The sequence below is a fragment of the Lycorma delicatula genome, chromosome 7 (genome assembly GCF_047948215.1).
Source record: "Lycorma delicatula isolate Av1 chromosome 7, ASM4794821v1, whole genome shotgun sequence".
NCBI classification, from domain to species: Eukaryota; Metazoa; Arthropoda; class Insecta; order Hemiptera; family Fulgoridae; genus Lycorma; species Lycorma delicatula.
In genome coordinates this window covers 33,992,302-34,010,925 of record NC_134461.1, presented here as the reverse complement: position 1 = coordinate 34,010,925, position 18,624 = coordinate 33,992,302, and the positions used below count along the sequence as shown (strand labels likewise).

General features: G+C 28.7%; 1 protein-coding gene across 4 annotated transcripts in view; it reads left to right on the top strand.

Annotated features, from left to right (window-relative positions):
- LOC142328443 (transmembrane channel-like protein 5) overlaps nt 1-18,624 on the top strand; it is a 66,869-nt gene that overhangs the window by 2,506 nt on the left and 45,739 nt on the right. For all 4 annotated transcript variants that reach the window (XM_075372210.1, XM_075372209.1, XM_075372208.1 and 1 more), the window contains 5 exons: nt 3,621-3,792; nt 5,481-5,628; nt 8,891-9,042; nt 11,772-11,943; nt 17,393-17,541. In XM_075372210.1, the coding sequence (XP_075228325.1) occupies nt 3,621-3,792; nt 5,481-5,628; nt 8,891-9,042; nt 11,772-11,943; nt 17,393-17,541 (793 nt within the window). The remainder of the gene's footprint in view (nt 1-3,620; nt 3,793-5,480; nt 5,629-8,890; nt 9,043-11,771; nt 11,944-17,392; nt 17,542-18,624) is intronic.

Genomic DNA, 18,624 nt, shown 5'->3' with positions numbered 1-18,624 from the left:
TACATGAAAATACTCTGCCCAAACTGCCTGTTTTAAATCATTAACAGTTTTATTGGTGTTTCATCTAATTGCCAGTCCATAATAGTTCTATAGTTACAGGATGGCAGCATCAGTTAGATTATGTCTACCTCCAAGTGGAGTTCCATCAGGTAGTTTCTTGGTTTTCTTTTTAGGTTTCTTAATCTGGGGCCCATATGCTTCTGAATATATCCTATATATTTGATTTTATTTAATACTATATCATTCCCATAAGGTTGGCATGAAGATACTTCACAAAGGGCTTACTATCACCATCACCAAGGAATTCAGTATAACAGACATTGTAAGATGGTACAGATCGTTGAAAACTTTTTACAGCTCCAACTACCTGCATCGTCCCACTTGATCTTGAATGATTTGCAATATTATTATTGTTCAGTTTATTTTTACAATTACAGAATTTTAAAATTATTTCAATATCAAATACCTTTCCAGTCATTAAGGATGGTGCAGAAACTACTACATTCAGGGAAGTGTGTCCATACTTCAGCCACGTCCTGTCAATAACTACTTTACCTTTCAGTAGCTGTTAGAAATGGTCCTTATAAACATCCAGATTTATCTACATGCTTTTCTTCTTCTTGAAGATTCACATACACTGTTCATGAAAAATGTTGTTGGTGAAATCATGAAAGCAGTTCCTAGAAGCTGTGAGGATTTCCTTAATAAACTTCAGTTTTTGCACAATCTTGGAAGTAAAAATTCATTGGGGTTAAGTCTGAACAGCAAAGTGACCACAAGCCCTTAGAAATGATTCGATCTCTGAAAACCTTATGCAGTAACTTCATGGACTGCCACGCTGTATGCATGGTTTTGCATCATCTTGTTGAATCCAAACATTCATTTTATTCTCAGTTAGCTTTCCCATGTAATGGTGAATGATTTCACAATAATGAGCTGAATTTATTGTTTCTATGAAGGGCGTGTGGATGTTGCAATCCACACCCCAATCTTGTAGTCTTGTATAGGAATTTTATGTATGGCATATGGGTTGTTGACAGACATAAACATGAGTTTTGTGCGAAATATACCCTGTTAAATAGAACCATGCCTTTACACAGTTTGTGGCCAATATGTTTTGAATCGCTTTCATTTTTTATAGGACTAGCATCCCCCTTCATGGCTTTGCCAGTGTCCACACTGGCAAAGTTTGCTGAAAATCTCCAGTGAAGATAAAAGTTATGCCTCCCATCAGCTTACTCATGACCTAAGGTCTCTAAGAGTACAGCCAATCGCTTCAACATGAGCTCGATGAATCATGGTACACATTTATCTCATACAATAAGTTTGGTATCTTAGAAAATTTTTACCAAGAGGACCATGTTTAGGTATAGAGCAAATTAAATCTTATCCACATGATACATTTAATGGCAATTTAAAAATTGAATGAGCAATCCTACCACCAGCGAGGAGTGTTGCAGTGATGCCTGATGATTCCACACTGAGAACCAAGGTACCTGTTGTTTGAACATATGCAAGAAGTAGATTAATCAAAAAGGTTTTCCAGTGCCTCCAGGAGCATAAAAAAAATACTTTTTTCTATCACTATGGATATTGTTAATGATAGAATCATATGTTTAGTGCTGATCTGGTACTAATTTAGAAAGGTTTATGTACTCTTGTAGTTCATTGATATTAAAAGAATTTCAGAATATTATATCATATGGGTTTTCATTTCATTATCTTGTTCATCATGAACTGGTTTTCAAAAATCACATAAATACTTTTCATCAAGACTTACAAACTTGTCTTCAGTTTCAATAAGACCTCTATTGAAAAATATCGTGGGAGTGGGTTGTCATAAGAAAGAAGCATGGAAATTTAGTGGCTCAGATGGGAAGTGCACCACCATTACGGATTATTTATTATTTACATGTTTTAATAAATAATTTTTCATTGTAATATAGCCTGTGACATTCTAGATTATATAATGAAACCACTGTTAAAATTTGGTGCGATTAGTTTAGCAGTTCTTGAGATTTTTGCTAACATACAAACAAATGTTTCCTTTTTGTATAATAGAGAGAGTGATTAAAATTCTTACAAACTGCCATTAGTGCAGTTGTAACACCAATTTTTATTTTATTGGGCCAGCTTGTGCTTGGACTTGTCAGGACTGTCTCATGGCAGCTGATATGTCTTACAGTTTTATTTTCATCAATAATTGAATATGACATTGCAGGCACTTAACACATGTTGTAACATTTGTTGAGGAATTGCAGTGAAACATTGTTCAATTTCACTCTGCAGTTCGGGAATGGTGTGAGGATGAGTTTTGTAAGCAGCAACCTTAAGATATCCCCACGAAAAAAAGTCAGGAGGGGCTAAATCAGGAGACCGAGTGGGCTATAACTCCTTCAAAATCACTTGCCCATGAAAAAACTGATCCAAGAAAGTCGTAGTGTTGTTGGCTGTATGAGCTGTAGTATTGTCCTGTTGAAACCATGTGTACTCCAGCCGGTCTGCGGGTATATTTTTTACAAATTGTTGCACAATCTGTATGTGATAATAAGTTTGTGTAATAAGTTTTTACGCACTTCACTGTGCTATGAAAGAATCTTATGAAGATTCGCCTATGTGATTGCAACACCAAACTCCCACTTTTTGTCCGTGCAGTTGATGTGGCTTTTCCATACACCATATGCATGAATTCTGAATTCTGTACATTCATGTATCCATCAAGGTGAAACTATGTCTCGTCAGACCAAAACCAATTGAGTTCTTCCCTATCTGGTGTTACAGATGACATGAACCACTGACAGAAAGCTACACACTTTCTTGTGTCTACAGGTAACAACTCATGAACAACACAAATTCTATACGGATGCATTTTTAAACACTTGTGCAATGCCATGTGGACACTACAGATGGAGAGACCAGATTGGCTAGATAGGCATTGCACAGACATCTTGGGTATAACAGAATATGCAGTTTGCAAATTGATCAACTTTTCTGGTTTAGTAGTTTTGGTTGACCACTTTGGCTGCATCTGCCACATTCCCTGTCTTTTGTAACTTGTCATACGGTTTTTGAACACTATGTACTATGTCAATTAGGAAATGGTGTACCTGGAAACCTAACAGAAAATTGACCTTTACCTGTCTGTGTGTACTTACCTTGCTCATGGAAGATTTATTCAACAAGAAATATTCTCTGTTTAAAGTGAACGTCATTCTGATTATACTTGAAAAGACTCACTCGCAATCATTCAAAGACAATGAACAAGAAAGAACCAGACACACCTTCTCCTCTCAAGGTCACCAAGTTGACTGGCTCACAGAAGCAAACTGCACACACTGTAGGATGACTAACCTTTGCATAAAACATTATTCATAGTGCACAGAATATAATCCCATAATATAATTTTGTTTATATAGATGTACAGTTATTTCTCAAATCCACAATATTAAAACAATTTCAAAAAAGCTTTTGTGTTTTACACTTAATACTTATTGTAATCTCAAGAGGCTATATGTATTTTTAATTATTTAGGCTTTCATTTGAATGCTGCTATCTAATTTTGATGAAAGTGTGTATATTATACTGAATTATTAATATGAAAATTTTCTGTTATTGTATAGTTTGCACTACAGAGCAATCTGATAGTGCCGTAGAAGAAAGCAGTAGTATCGAAGGTAGCTCTTGTGGTAGCGGTCATGGCACGATGAAGAAACAAGCAGCTCGTATTATTAGCCAAATTGAAAGAAATTCAACTTTAATGGAAAATGATCCACTTGCTGAACATTTGAGAGTGTAATTAGTTTTTTTTTTTAATGTGGTAGATTTAAACTATAAAAGTAAAATAATTGATAAACACAGTAAAGTTTGAAATTATTACATAAGTATCCTTTGATTATTATATGTGATAGCTTTCAAGTTTTGTGTTATAACTTCTTAGAGTTAGCCATTATACTTGTTTTTTTCCAGGGTTAGAATTTTTTATCGTAGGTGCATACACTAGGTTCAGTCTATACTGAATGTGATTTGAAGTCTCATACAGTATATTTGGTGGGGAACAAGATTTATACCTCATAAACAAATCATGGATGTTGCTACATAGCCATTTCAAAAGTGCTACAGTACGTATAGCAAACTGTTGAAAGCCAAAAGTGTATAGGATCACAGGATAAATATCATTTAATTATACTGCAAAGTTGTCTTTTCAAGACATTGTAATATGTATGAGTAATACATACTTTTTCAGCTATTGGATTTTAGTTCAGATATATACATGGATACTTTATTCAGATCATAACATAACTATACATTTTATATATACAGTGGAGTCTCAGTAATTCAGTGGTGGTCGGGATGGTTGTCGAATTACCAAAAATGCTAGATTACTGAATTTTACAAATACATATAATACTACTGTATAGTTCAGTACTATTTATAAAATATAATTAAAATTCATTTGAATTTTAACTAAATTACTCTGTTTTTATTAAAAATATTTTTAATAAAATAAAAATAATATATTGAATAAAACTCATATGACTAAACATAATTAACATAATTTTTGGTTGTATGGGCTTGTAAAAAAAAATTATGGTTTTTTGTTTTTTGCCAATGATTCTTGAAAAACTTTTTCACATAATATTTTTAATAAAAGATATGCGTCAATGTTTTTTTCTTCAGTATTTTTAATGCAGGTACTGAACAAAGCTTTGCATCGTACAGTAATTTTCGGCAAAGTTTGCTCCACAGTTGTTTCTTCTCCAGAGTTATCATTTTTTTAAATTTTGGTGATTATGTCATTGTCAGAGAGTTTTGGATCTTCATCAGCATCATCTTCAAGCTAAGACCGTACTTCCTCTAAACTGTATTTTTCCATAGGCTTACCTAGTGCCTGCATCTCATTTAGACATAATATCCCATCACTAGATTAACATCTCATCACTTTCAGCATAGAGGATGTAGCAGGCTCATAACTGCTCCGACAGAAATATTAATTGTAATTGAAAGAAGTATTAGGAAAAGAGAAAACTATATGAATAATGAGGAAAAATGATGCACCCTTTAGGGTAGATCTGATATAATCCTTGTCTTAAGCTCATTGTCTATGATAAAATAAAGGCCCTGATTTTACTTGTTTTTAATGTTGTTTACTATTTATTAAAATTTTGTTAGATACATTCATTACCCGCTATCTATACTCTTAACAACTACTAATTAATTACTATTGTTGAACATAAATTACCGGTCTAGTTTCTTTGTTGTTTGGATTCTCTTATGATTTTGGTAATTATGCATGAACATTATGCAACTTAAAATAATATGGTGAATCAGCAATCAACACTTAACAATACCAGTTATTTACTAAACTGTGTTTGTGAAGCGTAGAATACTGTCAGAATGCATGAATATTATGTGCAAATGTACTTAATTTTATGTCTGACCCTGTTACGTTTAATAAAATATATTTTATACTTTATTTATAGAGAGACATTACGAGACATGGTCCAAAGTTTAACAGTGAAAAGAACTGTTAAAGCTAAGTTAACTCGTGCTGTTAGTAATAAAAATAAAACACGTCCAATTGGTTGTTGCCGCCGCTTCAAGTATTGGATTAGTATATCATTAATTAGGGTCAGTATTTTCATATTTATAAATAGCATTATTTTTGTTTTTATATAACTGTATTTAGTAAAAAATTTGTTTCAAGCTTATATTGTTAAAAAATTTGTTTAAAAAAAATAATAAGTTTTTGCTACTATCTGTTTTACAGATGCCTAAGAGGAAAATTGTTTTTCTCTTAGGCAAAAGAAGTATTAAACAGTAATCCATGTATTACTTTCCTTCATACTGCTATAGCAGAGCTGTAACATAAAGTATGATAATCGGTCCAGTTTGGGCATATGTGGTTTTCACTGGATCTTGATGTTTTGACACCTAAGGAACGCAAAATACTGGATGGAAATTTTCCAGATCTTTGGACGTACATGTGTGTGTGTGTGTAGGATGTTGACCTCTAAATTACCTTATATCTCCAAAACTACTCAACCGATTTTGACCAAACTTGGTCAGATTACTTCTATATATAGGGCATTGATGCCATTAAATTTTCAACTTAAAAGGTCAAGGGGATGAGGCTGTACAGCAAGGTCACCCTCAGTATATCAAGATTTTGCCTAATTAAGGTACTATTTTTCTTAGGCACATTTGTTAACAATTAAAAAAATAATATTTCCAAAAACAACTCTAAATAAACTAGTGACAAAGTGGGTAAAGTGTATCATTAGTACCTCTAACCACAAGGAGCGCTAGTGTAGCACTGACGTACAGCAGCTGTAGGCATCTTTCTTTCTTTTTCTGCTTAGTTTCTGGTACCAACTGTAATGTCACAAATCAGCAGTAGAATTAAATAAATGAATGATATTTAAAGCGTAAAAAAGTATTTAAAGTGGCTTCTGCTTAGTTTCTGGTACCAACTGTAATGTCACAAATCAGCAGTAGAATTAAATAAATGAATGATATTTAAAGCGTAAAAAAGTATTTAAAGTGGCCGCTACTACTGCCACACCCACGCGAATGAATACGATATGTGTGTGCGCTTTGTAGAATCATTGAATTAATTAAACAAAAATTATTATATTTAAATAAAATTATAAATATATAAGTTAAGTTAACTTCAGAAGAACATCAGAAGAAAGTCGCGTGACAGGAAATTCCTACAACTGTGTTGTCAGCTTTTTTTTTAATATTTGTACTTACATAAATATGATGTGCTGTCATAAAAATATGAAATTAATAAATTATACATCATTACTGATATGTAATCTAATTATTTTCATATTATTAAGCCTACAGTTACAACGACCTTAAAACACCAACAACAATTATATGGAAGTATTAGAGTTATCTCAAGGATTTCAATTGATATTTAAATTGAACTATTTTAGCTTCTGAATTTTGATTTACTTGTGTAATGAATAATATTTTTACTCTGTAATTTAATAACAGTAATAATAATAAATTTTAAGCATAACTCCATATAAAAAGAGGTAAAATATGAAGTGGTACCATGATAGCATTCAATTACTAGTTCTTTAAAGTATATTTTTAATGCTTTAAAGCTAAATATTATGATCAAACTAATGGTTTTCTGTGTTAATCCCTTTGTTAATTTGTGTTTTTATGATATTCAATCAACCATATGCCTGATTGGATTAAAACAGTTTAATATGATTTTGCTCGTTACTGCCCAAGAATATTATAAACCTAGTTGATTGATTATGTGATTTTATTTTTTTGTTCTTCTATTCAATTTAATAAATTATTGCTTGTCATGGCAGAAAACCTAATGTTATCTTAAAAAGAAAACTTTTTTGTCATTGCTGTAATGCATCTTTTGAATTCTTGTTGCTGTTAGAAGATATAAGCATACCGTTTTTGGTGACTTAATAAGAGGCACAATTCACTGTAAAAAATGGTATAATTTCTCAAGAATTACAAGCATTTCATACTTTATTACAAGGTAAGTTTTTCATTCTGTACTTCATTGAACAATGTGAGGCATGTTTCTAAAGAAAGGTCCGTTTTGATATAAAATCAAAACTGAAAAATACTAACAAATTATTATTTACACATAAAAACTACATTTATTTACTACCCTTCTACATAGCTAAATTCAACTTCAACACATTTTTCATAATATTTCACTATCTTTTTAATTTCCTTTAAGATATTCTGCTGCCTGTGACTTAAGAAATGTGGTAATGACATTTTTCAATTCATTGTCATTGTCAAACCTTTGTGATACATGTCACTGTTTAAAATGAAGAAAAAGAAATAATTGCTGGGAGGAAAGTAGTTGATTGAGGATTTCCAACTAAACTTTTCACTAGCCATAAGACCTTAACAAAGTATTTTCAGACGTATGTTTGTATGAACTTTTTTCCTTATTTCAAGCTCTAGAATCAGTTCCAAACTATTCCCCTTTTTTCCTTAATCACTCTTTATATATATATTTGGTATATTATTATTAAACACTAAAAAATACCACAGCAACATCTGTTCTTAACTTCAGTGATCTATGAGAACCAGTTCATAGAATGTGGTGTCAGGGTCATTAGGATTTCATCTTATTTTACATCTTTCAATTCTCATGATGCTATACTCTGAAGTATTTCAGGTTTTATAGAACTATCAGCATTAGGAGACTTAGTTGATTGTCTTTCTCAGAGCTCATTAGTATGATAAATTTAATTATCACCATATTATTTAATTGCTGTGTGGGATTGACATAATTCTGTTATAGAGAGTGAGCAGTTAGCTATTCTTTCTTTAAAATTATATTTTGTAGCATTTAAAATGACTTATCTCTGTTAAAATTATTTATTCATGAAATCCTGTAATATATCACTGTTTCCTGCTTATTACGAGGAAAAGTTTGTTTTTTTAATTATTATTGTGAGATGTGGACTAGAAAATGCTTAATCGTAATTTAGTTTTATGAAATGTTTATAAAATTAACCTTTAGGTGATATAATTTTTTTTTATAGTACGTATATAGTTGTTAAAAAAATAGCAATCTTTTTATTAAACATTCTTGTGCAATTGTACTTGTTATTCACTATAAAATCATTTCATGTGGTAACTGCATTTTAGTGGGATTGGCATTTGACTTGCATTAGCTCAGTTAAAAAAGATTAAGAACCATTAAAAGCCTCATTTTTACCTATACATGTAAGTATACTTGTTCTTGAGTGAGGCTTTATAGTTTCTGAAAATGATCAATGAATGACTTCAATATTTTCTTTGTTATAATTTTTTGGTAATGCTTTTAAAATAATTTTTTTCATGAGTAGGTTATCTGAGACTTAAGTTAAAATCTGTGTTTTTTTTGTAGTTAAAGATACAGTTTCATGACATATTGTCTAGTATGGAATTGTGGTATAACAGTCTAAAAACTATTGAGGGACATTTTGGAAGTGATGTTGCAGCATACTTTAAATTTATTCGTTGGTTTTTTATTATAAATCTTATCGTTTTTATTTTTAGGTAAGTTTTACGCACTTTTGATTATTTTTAACTGTTCATTGTAAAGTAAAATCTTTCTAATGGACCCACTAAATAAAACAGAAAAAGTAAATTCTGATCATTTCACGATTTATAAAGCCGTTAATAAAGTGGAAACCTTTCTGATGTGGAATGAAGAAAATTTAACTTGTGCTGTTGATATAATTCTTTTCCACCCTTATTGGAAAACATTGAATTACATTTTCTTTTGCAGTAACAAAATTATAAAATGATTCATATTTAGTTTAGAGTAGCCTATTTTTAGTCATTAATCTCCGATGCTGGAATTCTTTTTTTTTGTTTTGAAATTTTTATAAAACAAATAAAATTTATCATAAATTGTATTGCACCTAGTGGTTGCTATAATTAACAATGTTAAATGTATGTTATTTACATGTTAAATAGTGTCATCTTTTGTTCTAAATATGTTTATGTTATGTTCTGCTGTTTGGAATTATGTTGACATAATTAGAAGTAAACCTAAATAATAGAATTGTACTTTATCTTTCCTGCTTATTTAAAGATTTTATTATCTGCAATAAACGTAAGATTAAATATTTAGTGACTTAAACACAGAAACTAAACTTTTATTTTTTTCTAAATAATTTAATCTTTATTTATGTTTCATTAATAAATCCAAATATTCAACATTAAAAAGTAAAGTTGGAATAATTTGTAAATAATTAAATGAAAAGATTGATCAAAGTAAACAAACAATTTTTGAGAATGAAAGAGTTAAATGCACTGTTTGTAATTATGTGGTTTGTAATTGCATGGGGAAATGAGATGACCATTTTAAGGCCAATTATTTTCAAGGTTAAGCTTTGCAAGTGATATATAGCTTTACAAGGAATATCTGGAAAAAATGTACTCCAAGCCTTTAATGGCTGCTTCAAATACTTTAAAAAAAGACACAATAGTACATGATAAATGTGGCCAGTGACTTAACACAATGAGATTTATAGAATAGGAAAGTATTATGATACTTGTCAAGGATAGCATTGCCATTTGAATTGGAATCTATGGCTAAATGTAGAAATGTAGCGGTAAATGTACTGAATCATTAGATAGACTATTTATAATTGTAGAACTGTGTGTTATTTTTAAGCTCATTACCACTTTTTTTGAGCACTCTAATTTAAATGTAATAAGGTGCTTTTGCGAACAAACTATAATGATATTATTTTTACATCTAGTCATTCTGTACGAAACAGTTCTTTCCTTTTTAAATTGGAAATCTGCCAAAACAGAATTCTTTTGTTGGCTCTGTGGTTTATGCTTTAGAAAAATCTTTCTGTATTAATTTTTTCAGTTGTGATTTAATCAGTTGGCTGATTTTTGTTTTATTGATTTTTATCTTATTTTAAGCAAGTTTTATGTTAAAGCATAGGATGATTTATGAAAAATTTGTGTTTTACATTTACCTTGTAATATCTGTTTATTTATAATCATAAATAATGAATTACTGGAATTGCTAGATGTGAAGCAGTCTAGTAAAATAACTTACATTGTATAAAAGATAAAAACTCAATACATTAGATCATTTAAAGTGTTAAAAAAATCACTGATCTATAGCCTCCAAAATATTCAAAATTATTATATGCAATTCAAGTAACATGTTCTCTTTGAATCATGAATTGTAAATATTTTTTCTACCCCAACTGTATCATAAATTTATCCCAACATCTTCTGTACCATTCTATTTTTATTTCAGCTGTTCAAAACCAAAATTGTTAATGAATTTTAAAAAAAATTAATAGAATTTTTAATGATTTCTGAATTAACAGAGGATTCTTTATGAATGCATTTGTTCATAAAGAACCAGTAAGTGTTGTAGCGATAATTTTTTCTAAGTTTAAATTTTGTTATCCAAAATGTACTGTACTTTAAAAATTAAAAAGTTTTTAAAAATCAGCCACATTTTACTTCTTTTATGGTGAAAGTTATAAAAGAGTTACCTGTGTCTGAGCTAGCTTTCAGTCTAGGTTAACCTTCAAACTTCAAAGACTATAACTAGGTACAATGTGAGTTGTGGTGGAATTGGATGTGACTTGTGTTTAATTGAACTAGAAAGACTAACAGAAACAATCTGACAAATTTGATTTACCTCAGTATTCAAACTTGACGTACACATGTATGCACGCAGCATGCACACACAAGCAAGTATTTCAAATGAACAGACATGATTACTTTTTGAGCACTTAAATGAAAAAGATTTTTAAAAACTCAATTCATAAAACGGCGCCACATCTAAGAATACTACATTTGGTACACTCACACGGGTATTCTCTGAAGAAACTTAACTCAGAGCAAAAGTTAGCTCTTATATAGGTGAAGTTTTCATAACTTTCACCTAAAAATAAGGTATACTTTAGTACATTTTTAACACTTTTAAATCTCTTACATGATTAAAAATGTTATATTTTAAGCAAAGCATAGAATACTTTAGAAATTTATTATATTTTAAGATCAGTATTTGTTGTACAATTAGAATCGGGTTGATAATCTTATAAATCTCTTAGATAATACTAAAACTGGTTGGTGTAATATTAGCTTACCATTTAAAAATGGTAGTTTAGCATCCAACAAAAATCTATTATTTTCTCATTGTTTTTTTTTTTAATTGTCATCATAAAAAAGTAACTCTGATATGTCTTTTTTAATTGATTAATTTTACTATTTTGTACAATAATGGATTTTTCATTTTAAAGTTTTAGTTTTATTGTGTTACCACAATTTATGTATATGGAAATGGCTGAAAAAAATGGCACTGCTCCTATTGGTGATTTAATTACATCAGTACCTGGTATTATGAGTAATTCCATAATAACACCTGCTCCAAATTCATCTTCATTTACAATTACTGATATATTTACTGGAGAAGTAAGTACACTTTTATTCTAATTTACAGTTTTTCACTATTATGTGCATGCTATATTATCTGAAATCATGTTGTCATTGATTTTCATTTTTTATCAAAAGGTAGGATTTCCTCAGTGAAAAAACCAGTTTAAAAATATTTTTCTTCTTTATCTGTTCCCAGCTTTTATTAAATAATTCAGTGCTCTCTTTGTTTACTGAAATTAGAAGTTTTATTTGGAGTGTAAGTTTAAACTTCCCTTTTTTATTTTGAAAAATTGGATATGTTATTTAAAAGGGATTGTTGTGACCATTTTTATGTTACGTGGCACTAACGTTTGAATTGCACATTTTATGTTTACATGGTAATGTCTTGTTGGAAATAGTTTTCATTGCTTGTCCATATGACCATGGCATTAAATGGATTAATTGTTAATATTTTTTGTAACATAATGGTAATACTTTTATATTACATAGCTTGCAAAGTATGTTAGTAAATATATAAAAATATTTCAGTTTTTTTTGGTGAAATATTATTTTATTATTTACAAAATCATGGTATAATTAAGATTTACAGAAAAAAATTTGATGTGGACACTGCATGACTTCCTTGTATGCCTATTAAATTACATATACACATTTTTTGCTGGACTTCATTTAAACTTATTTCATTTGAAAGTGAGATACAATGCTCCAATTCTTTAATAAAGTGGACAGTTATACAATTGCTGAAATGTTAGTTTTTATTAATATCGGATATTTATATAACTATTAATTCAACAATCTTACATGAAATACTAGGGTAGAGTAAAAGTCCCTTTATTACTTGTATTAGTAGATCAGTATTATTCGTATCTTTGTGAGTTGCTGATTAACAAAAGTTTTAGATTTCTGGTGTGCCATATAAACAAAAGTTAATAATTAAACTATTTCATTTAGTTAACTCCTGTGCACTGATTACAAATGTTAATTTCAACCTAATGGTGTAAAATATTCAGTTTTTATTATTAGATTATTTGATGTATAATCAAAAATGAAAAAGAAACTTAACATGAAGAAATATATCTCAAAAAATGACAAGAAGATGAATATGAAGGGGAAGAAAATTAAGAGCCAGGGAACAATAAAAAAAATTAAGAGAAGATGGTAAATATAAAGAGGAATAAAACGTTAATACCAAGGAAAGAATAAAAAGATTGAGAGAGGATGATGAATATAAAGAAAGAGAAAATTTGAAAACTAGAGAACATGTACACAAATTTCAGAAGAATTATATCAAACCAAAGAGTTATTAAATGATTGGCAACAAAAAACAAATAAATAAAATGATGATCAACTTCGACTTAGGAAGAATATTGTTTGACAATATCAGAGGAGTAATGAATTAAAAAATGTTTGCAATTTATTAAAGATCAGACATGTATGCCTCAGTATATATGTTATTCTTTGAGGGTCTATTTTTCAGTCACTTTAGTTAACTTTAATATAGATAAAATTGAACAAAAAATTCCAGCGTAATTAAATAAAATTAAACAGAAATTATATTAGAAAATCCAAAAATAATACGATTCTAAATTATAATTTTCAATTAATATTAAATAATCAGATATTTTTACCAAATTTATTACGTATACATATATTTAATGCCTATTAAATTACATTTACACATTTTTAAAAATACATAAATTTTATTTCACCAATGATTTTTTTCATTTTTTTTTATTATCTTTTAATTATTATTTATTGTAAACATTTTTTTTACAATCACAGGTTAATATTAATAAATCAATATATTTAAATTTAAAAAAAAGAAAAATTTAAAAAAAGTTAAAAAAAAAACAAAAGAAGATGAAGTCTGATTTGAACTGATATGCCTGCCCTTTAAGACCCAAGTTGTATTTCATTAATTAAAATCTTAATTTCGATTGCAATCAAAAAGGGAGGTGTACAACTAGATGTTGCAACAGTGCTAAATTCAAAATTTCAACATCCTATGGTTGATCGTTTTTGAGGTATGCAAGATAAATACGTTTATACATAAGTACGGTACAGACATCACGCCAAAACTAGTCAAAATGGATTCAGGGATGGTCAAAATGGATGTTTCCGTTGAAATCTAAAAAACAGAAATGTTTCACGAACACAATACTTTCTTTACTTCATACAAGGAAGTAAACGAATGTATATAATGGTATAAATTAGTTAATGCATTAAGTAAAAATTTTAATATTCTTTTTTAAAAGTCAAATTTTTGAAGTTAGTACCAAATTAAAAACAAATATCAACAATTTATGAACCATTAATCTGATCATGCTTAAAAAAAATCAAAATGATGTAAGATTTGAAAAATAATTATATTTTTATCCTTAAATGTAGTTTTTTATAGTTTGTTTAGTTTTTAAATTTATTTTACTTAGAGTTTTAATTTATTTTCATCAAAAATATGAGTAGCCCTAAAAAATGCTCTATGTATGAAATAATCAAACAAAAATCTCAGTCATGCAACTTGATAAATAGATAAATGTGCTATTGATTACGAGCTAAGATTCTTAAATCCAAGAAAATATATTTTTTATCTTTAATTTTCTTAAAGTTTTGCATAAAAATATTTTAAATATCAGAATGGAATTAGTCTGTATACCATAGCACTATTACACAACCTAAAAACAAGTAGTATGACAAAAAATCTTCAATTATTTGTGAAAACCATGAAATTTTCATTAAAACAAAAATCTTTCACTTATCTGGAAAACATTTACGGTGAGACTACTTGATGAACTTCTTCTACAAAATAACAATAGAATTCTTCCCCTTAAATATATGTATAAATAGGATCCACCTTACACTCTAGAAGTTGTATGACAACATTCTAATTTTTTTAGGTTATTAAAAAAAAAATTTACTAAAAGATAAATAAAATCTAGAATAACTGCAAATAATTTGTTCCTTAATATCTTAATTATACGTTTTTGGTTGCACAGGATGATTTTTGCTCTCTCAGTGTATCAAGAAGTATAAAGCAACATCATGTGATAATTTTATTTCATGTAACAGGGGATACATGTGTAGCCCCTGTTTTCCATTCTGTATGTATCCATTGCTATGTGGTTTTCTTATTCAGGCTAAAAATCTTTATCTGACTGCATTGGACATTTTAAACCGGCTGGTTTAAAATGTCCAATGCAGGTTTAAAAATAATAACATTAAAATGAGGCTACATTTTAATGTTATTATTTTTCCATCTATCACAAAACAGTTTTTTTTTTTTTATTAGATTTGTACTTTGACGTGTGTCAAAGTTTTCAAATAAAAAAATTTCTTAACTTATTTGAAAAATTTACATTTATTGCAACACATTGTTCAGAACAATAAATAAACTACTAAAAAAATGAAATGTCTAATGAATATACTTTATTAAAACTTGTTAAATAATATCATCATTTTACAAAGTCAGCTAACAATAGTTTTTAGACTTTCAGAACTGGATACTTTGTAGGTCTGGTTAATAACTTATTTAATCTATCTTAGACGACTGGTTAAGCAAAGAATTATTTTCATTAATATTTAATTGACTGATAGCTTAATATAATAGGCTAATTTTATTTGATGTTTAAATATTTCTCTTGAAATCTAAGTACTTCATTCAGATAACTTATTATAATCCAAGTATTTCAAATATCATGAGTAAACCAAGCATTAGACATATAATATTTTAGGGGTAATTTGGCCATGATTCCTTTTAAAGCAGCAAACATTTGGTTTCATTTTGAGCTCTGCTGCCTTAGATTTGTGGTTTCCATCCTGGAGTTGATGACTTATATGTAAACCTGAGTGTTGTGCCCAGAAGTAGATTGCTAAAGAAGTCAATATTATCAACGTTATATGATCGACTGATTTAAAGTTAGTTAGAATTAATAACTCATTTAATTTTTCCCAAAATTGGTGTACAATTTAAAAATTGGCACTCAGTGATTTTCCTTGAACACTCAACAAACCATGATATTTTCTAAAGCACCACAGTTATCTTGTATTAGCTTTAAAATTAATAATACCAGTATATTTGACAAGCCTATCTGTACCATTTTTCAGTTTAGTACCTCGTATACCTCCTGTTTATTGCTACAAACCACCTCATCATTGAAGTGCTTGATTCTTGTTTTATAATTTCTTTAATCTTCTCAACATAGAAATTGAGCATTTATATATAAGGATTTTGTTTTTATCTACCAATACAAGTTTCAAAATCGATAAATAAATATGTAATACACATCATATAAAAGAATACAAGACATGTAACTCATTAGACTATCAGCATTTTACTAATGTTAATAATATAGGGGGGTGTTAACAGCTCCTAAATTCCTCCGAACATTAAAATATTTCCAGTTATTTCCTCATTTAGCCAGATTCCGAATTTTTATTGTGGTTAATTTACTGATTTAGCAATTCATGAAATTTCACACATAACAGAATAGGAGACCAATTAATTGGAAGAAGGATGTTCAAAATTTTACTGTAAATGTTTTGTAATTGTTATAAATACTACATTTGAGACGTGAGTATTTTGCATGTTGCACTAGATTGAGTAATATATGTTTATGTAAATATTTGTTAAGATTGAATGAACTTTTGCCTTCTCTGAACTGAGTAAATGAGAGGTTTATTTCTGTATTGCTACAGTATAAATAAATGTTAAGATCCTTGTAATTATGCATGTGAATTAACTGCATATGCATTCATTGTTCTTGCTTTCATGTTGTCATTTTACTTGTTAATAAATGTTTATTATTTAATTTATGGAAATTATTCATATTTTTTTAGCTTATATTTTTTTAAGCTTTCTTTTGTTGTTTAGAAAAGAATAAGTAATTATTAATTAGTATTCCCAGCATGCCGGCCTCTGTGGTAGCATCTCGGCCTTTCACCCGGAGGTCTTGGGTTCAAATCCCAGTCAGGCATGGCATTTTTCACACACACTACAAAACATTTATTTCATCCTCTGTTGAAAGAATTGCTTGACTGCAGACCCGGAGGTTAAAAAAAAGTATTCCCAGCATAATCACATAAACGTAGTTTGATTATGAAAAACTGTAACAAGAGTTTTTAATTTGAATTAAAGCAAGAAACAAAGTAAAAATCTGATTTTATAACTTAATATTTTTGTTCAGAAGTATATCAATTTTGAAATAAGCACTTAACAGTTATAAATAATTTTACAGAGCTAATAAAATGCAGCTTTATCCACTTTTTGAAGTGTTGCATGACAAATAAACATTAATGTAATTGTTTATTATGTTGCTGAAATTAAATAAAAAGACTTATAACTTTGTTAAATGTAATTTACAGTTTTATTTGTGATAAAATGTTTAGTTTTACTTAGTTATTGATGTATAATGTAAGTGATTATGTTACTAAAACTTTGCTCTAGGGATGTTTTTTATTTTTATTATTTTTTTTTTATTAATTTTCTTAGGGCTTCTTCACAAATTCTACATTATATTATGGATTTTATACCAATAAAAGTTTGAGTGACGATTCATACACATACTACTCAATACCTACAGCGTATTTCTTCGTTGTACTGACTTCATATTTACTAATTTTTGTTACTATTTCTGTTAGGTAAGGTTTTTTTTTATTTTTGTTTGCAGGTGAAGTGATTATAGTATTTGCTGCTATTAACTTCATTTGAACATTTGTTAACATAAATCATATATTTTTATTATTCTTATAATATGATGAAGAGTTACTTGTAGTTCAGTCACTTTATGATAATTTGCTATCTAGCCTTGAAATAATGTCAAAAAAAGCCACTGATTTAAAAGAAGTTAGTATAAGTATGGTTATATTCTCAGAATGATGGAAATTTATATATATCTTCATTTGCTTTCAAAGTTAATCAATTGGTATGAAAGTGTTTTGCCATCTTAGCAAATTTCACCACATAGTAGTACTCAAGCTATTTGATCTATTGTAATTTATAATTTCATCCATTTTTAATTTCCATTAAATTAATGTCACCTATTATCTCTCGGGGTATCATAGATGAAATATCAGGTCAGGTTTGGATTCTGATAGTTGATTTGAACACTGTAATGTCCACCATTGGCTCTCATGTCAGACACATTCCTTGTCCAATTATCATTCATTTGCTTACTTATTGTTCTTTGTGTTATACATTTTGCTGATTTTTAATATATTTTGTATTGCTTAATTAAATTTTTAAGCAATTTCTAGAATTAAAAATTAATTATTGGTAAATTTATTGTTTCATTTAAAAATAAGTCATTACAGATTTTATTTTTTAAAGCTTTTTTGGAATATTCATAACAGCTTGCATGCAATTGACAGGATTGATATGGAATTATTTCAGCAAATTTTTCTAAAAATTAAAATTAAAATGAAAATTTTAGTAAATGATAAAACAAAAAATATAAAACAAAGTAATTTTATATAGAAATAGTAATATTCAAAATAGAGTGTAGTAAGTAGAAGAATGAAAAGAAGTAAACTTACTACTGGCATCTTCTCATCAATATACTATTGTTAGTGTATTATACTGTTATTAGTGTGTACTGATGACACACTGTTCAACATATCAGACACCAGTGAGTAGAGACACTGTCGGGCCATAGAATTCAGTGTCTCATTTGTGATAGCTCTTAGCAAGTGTACTCAAATAATTTATTTTAGATACATTTACCA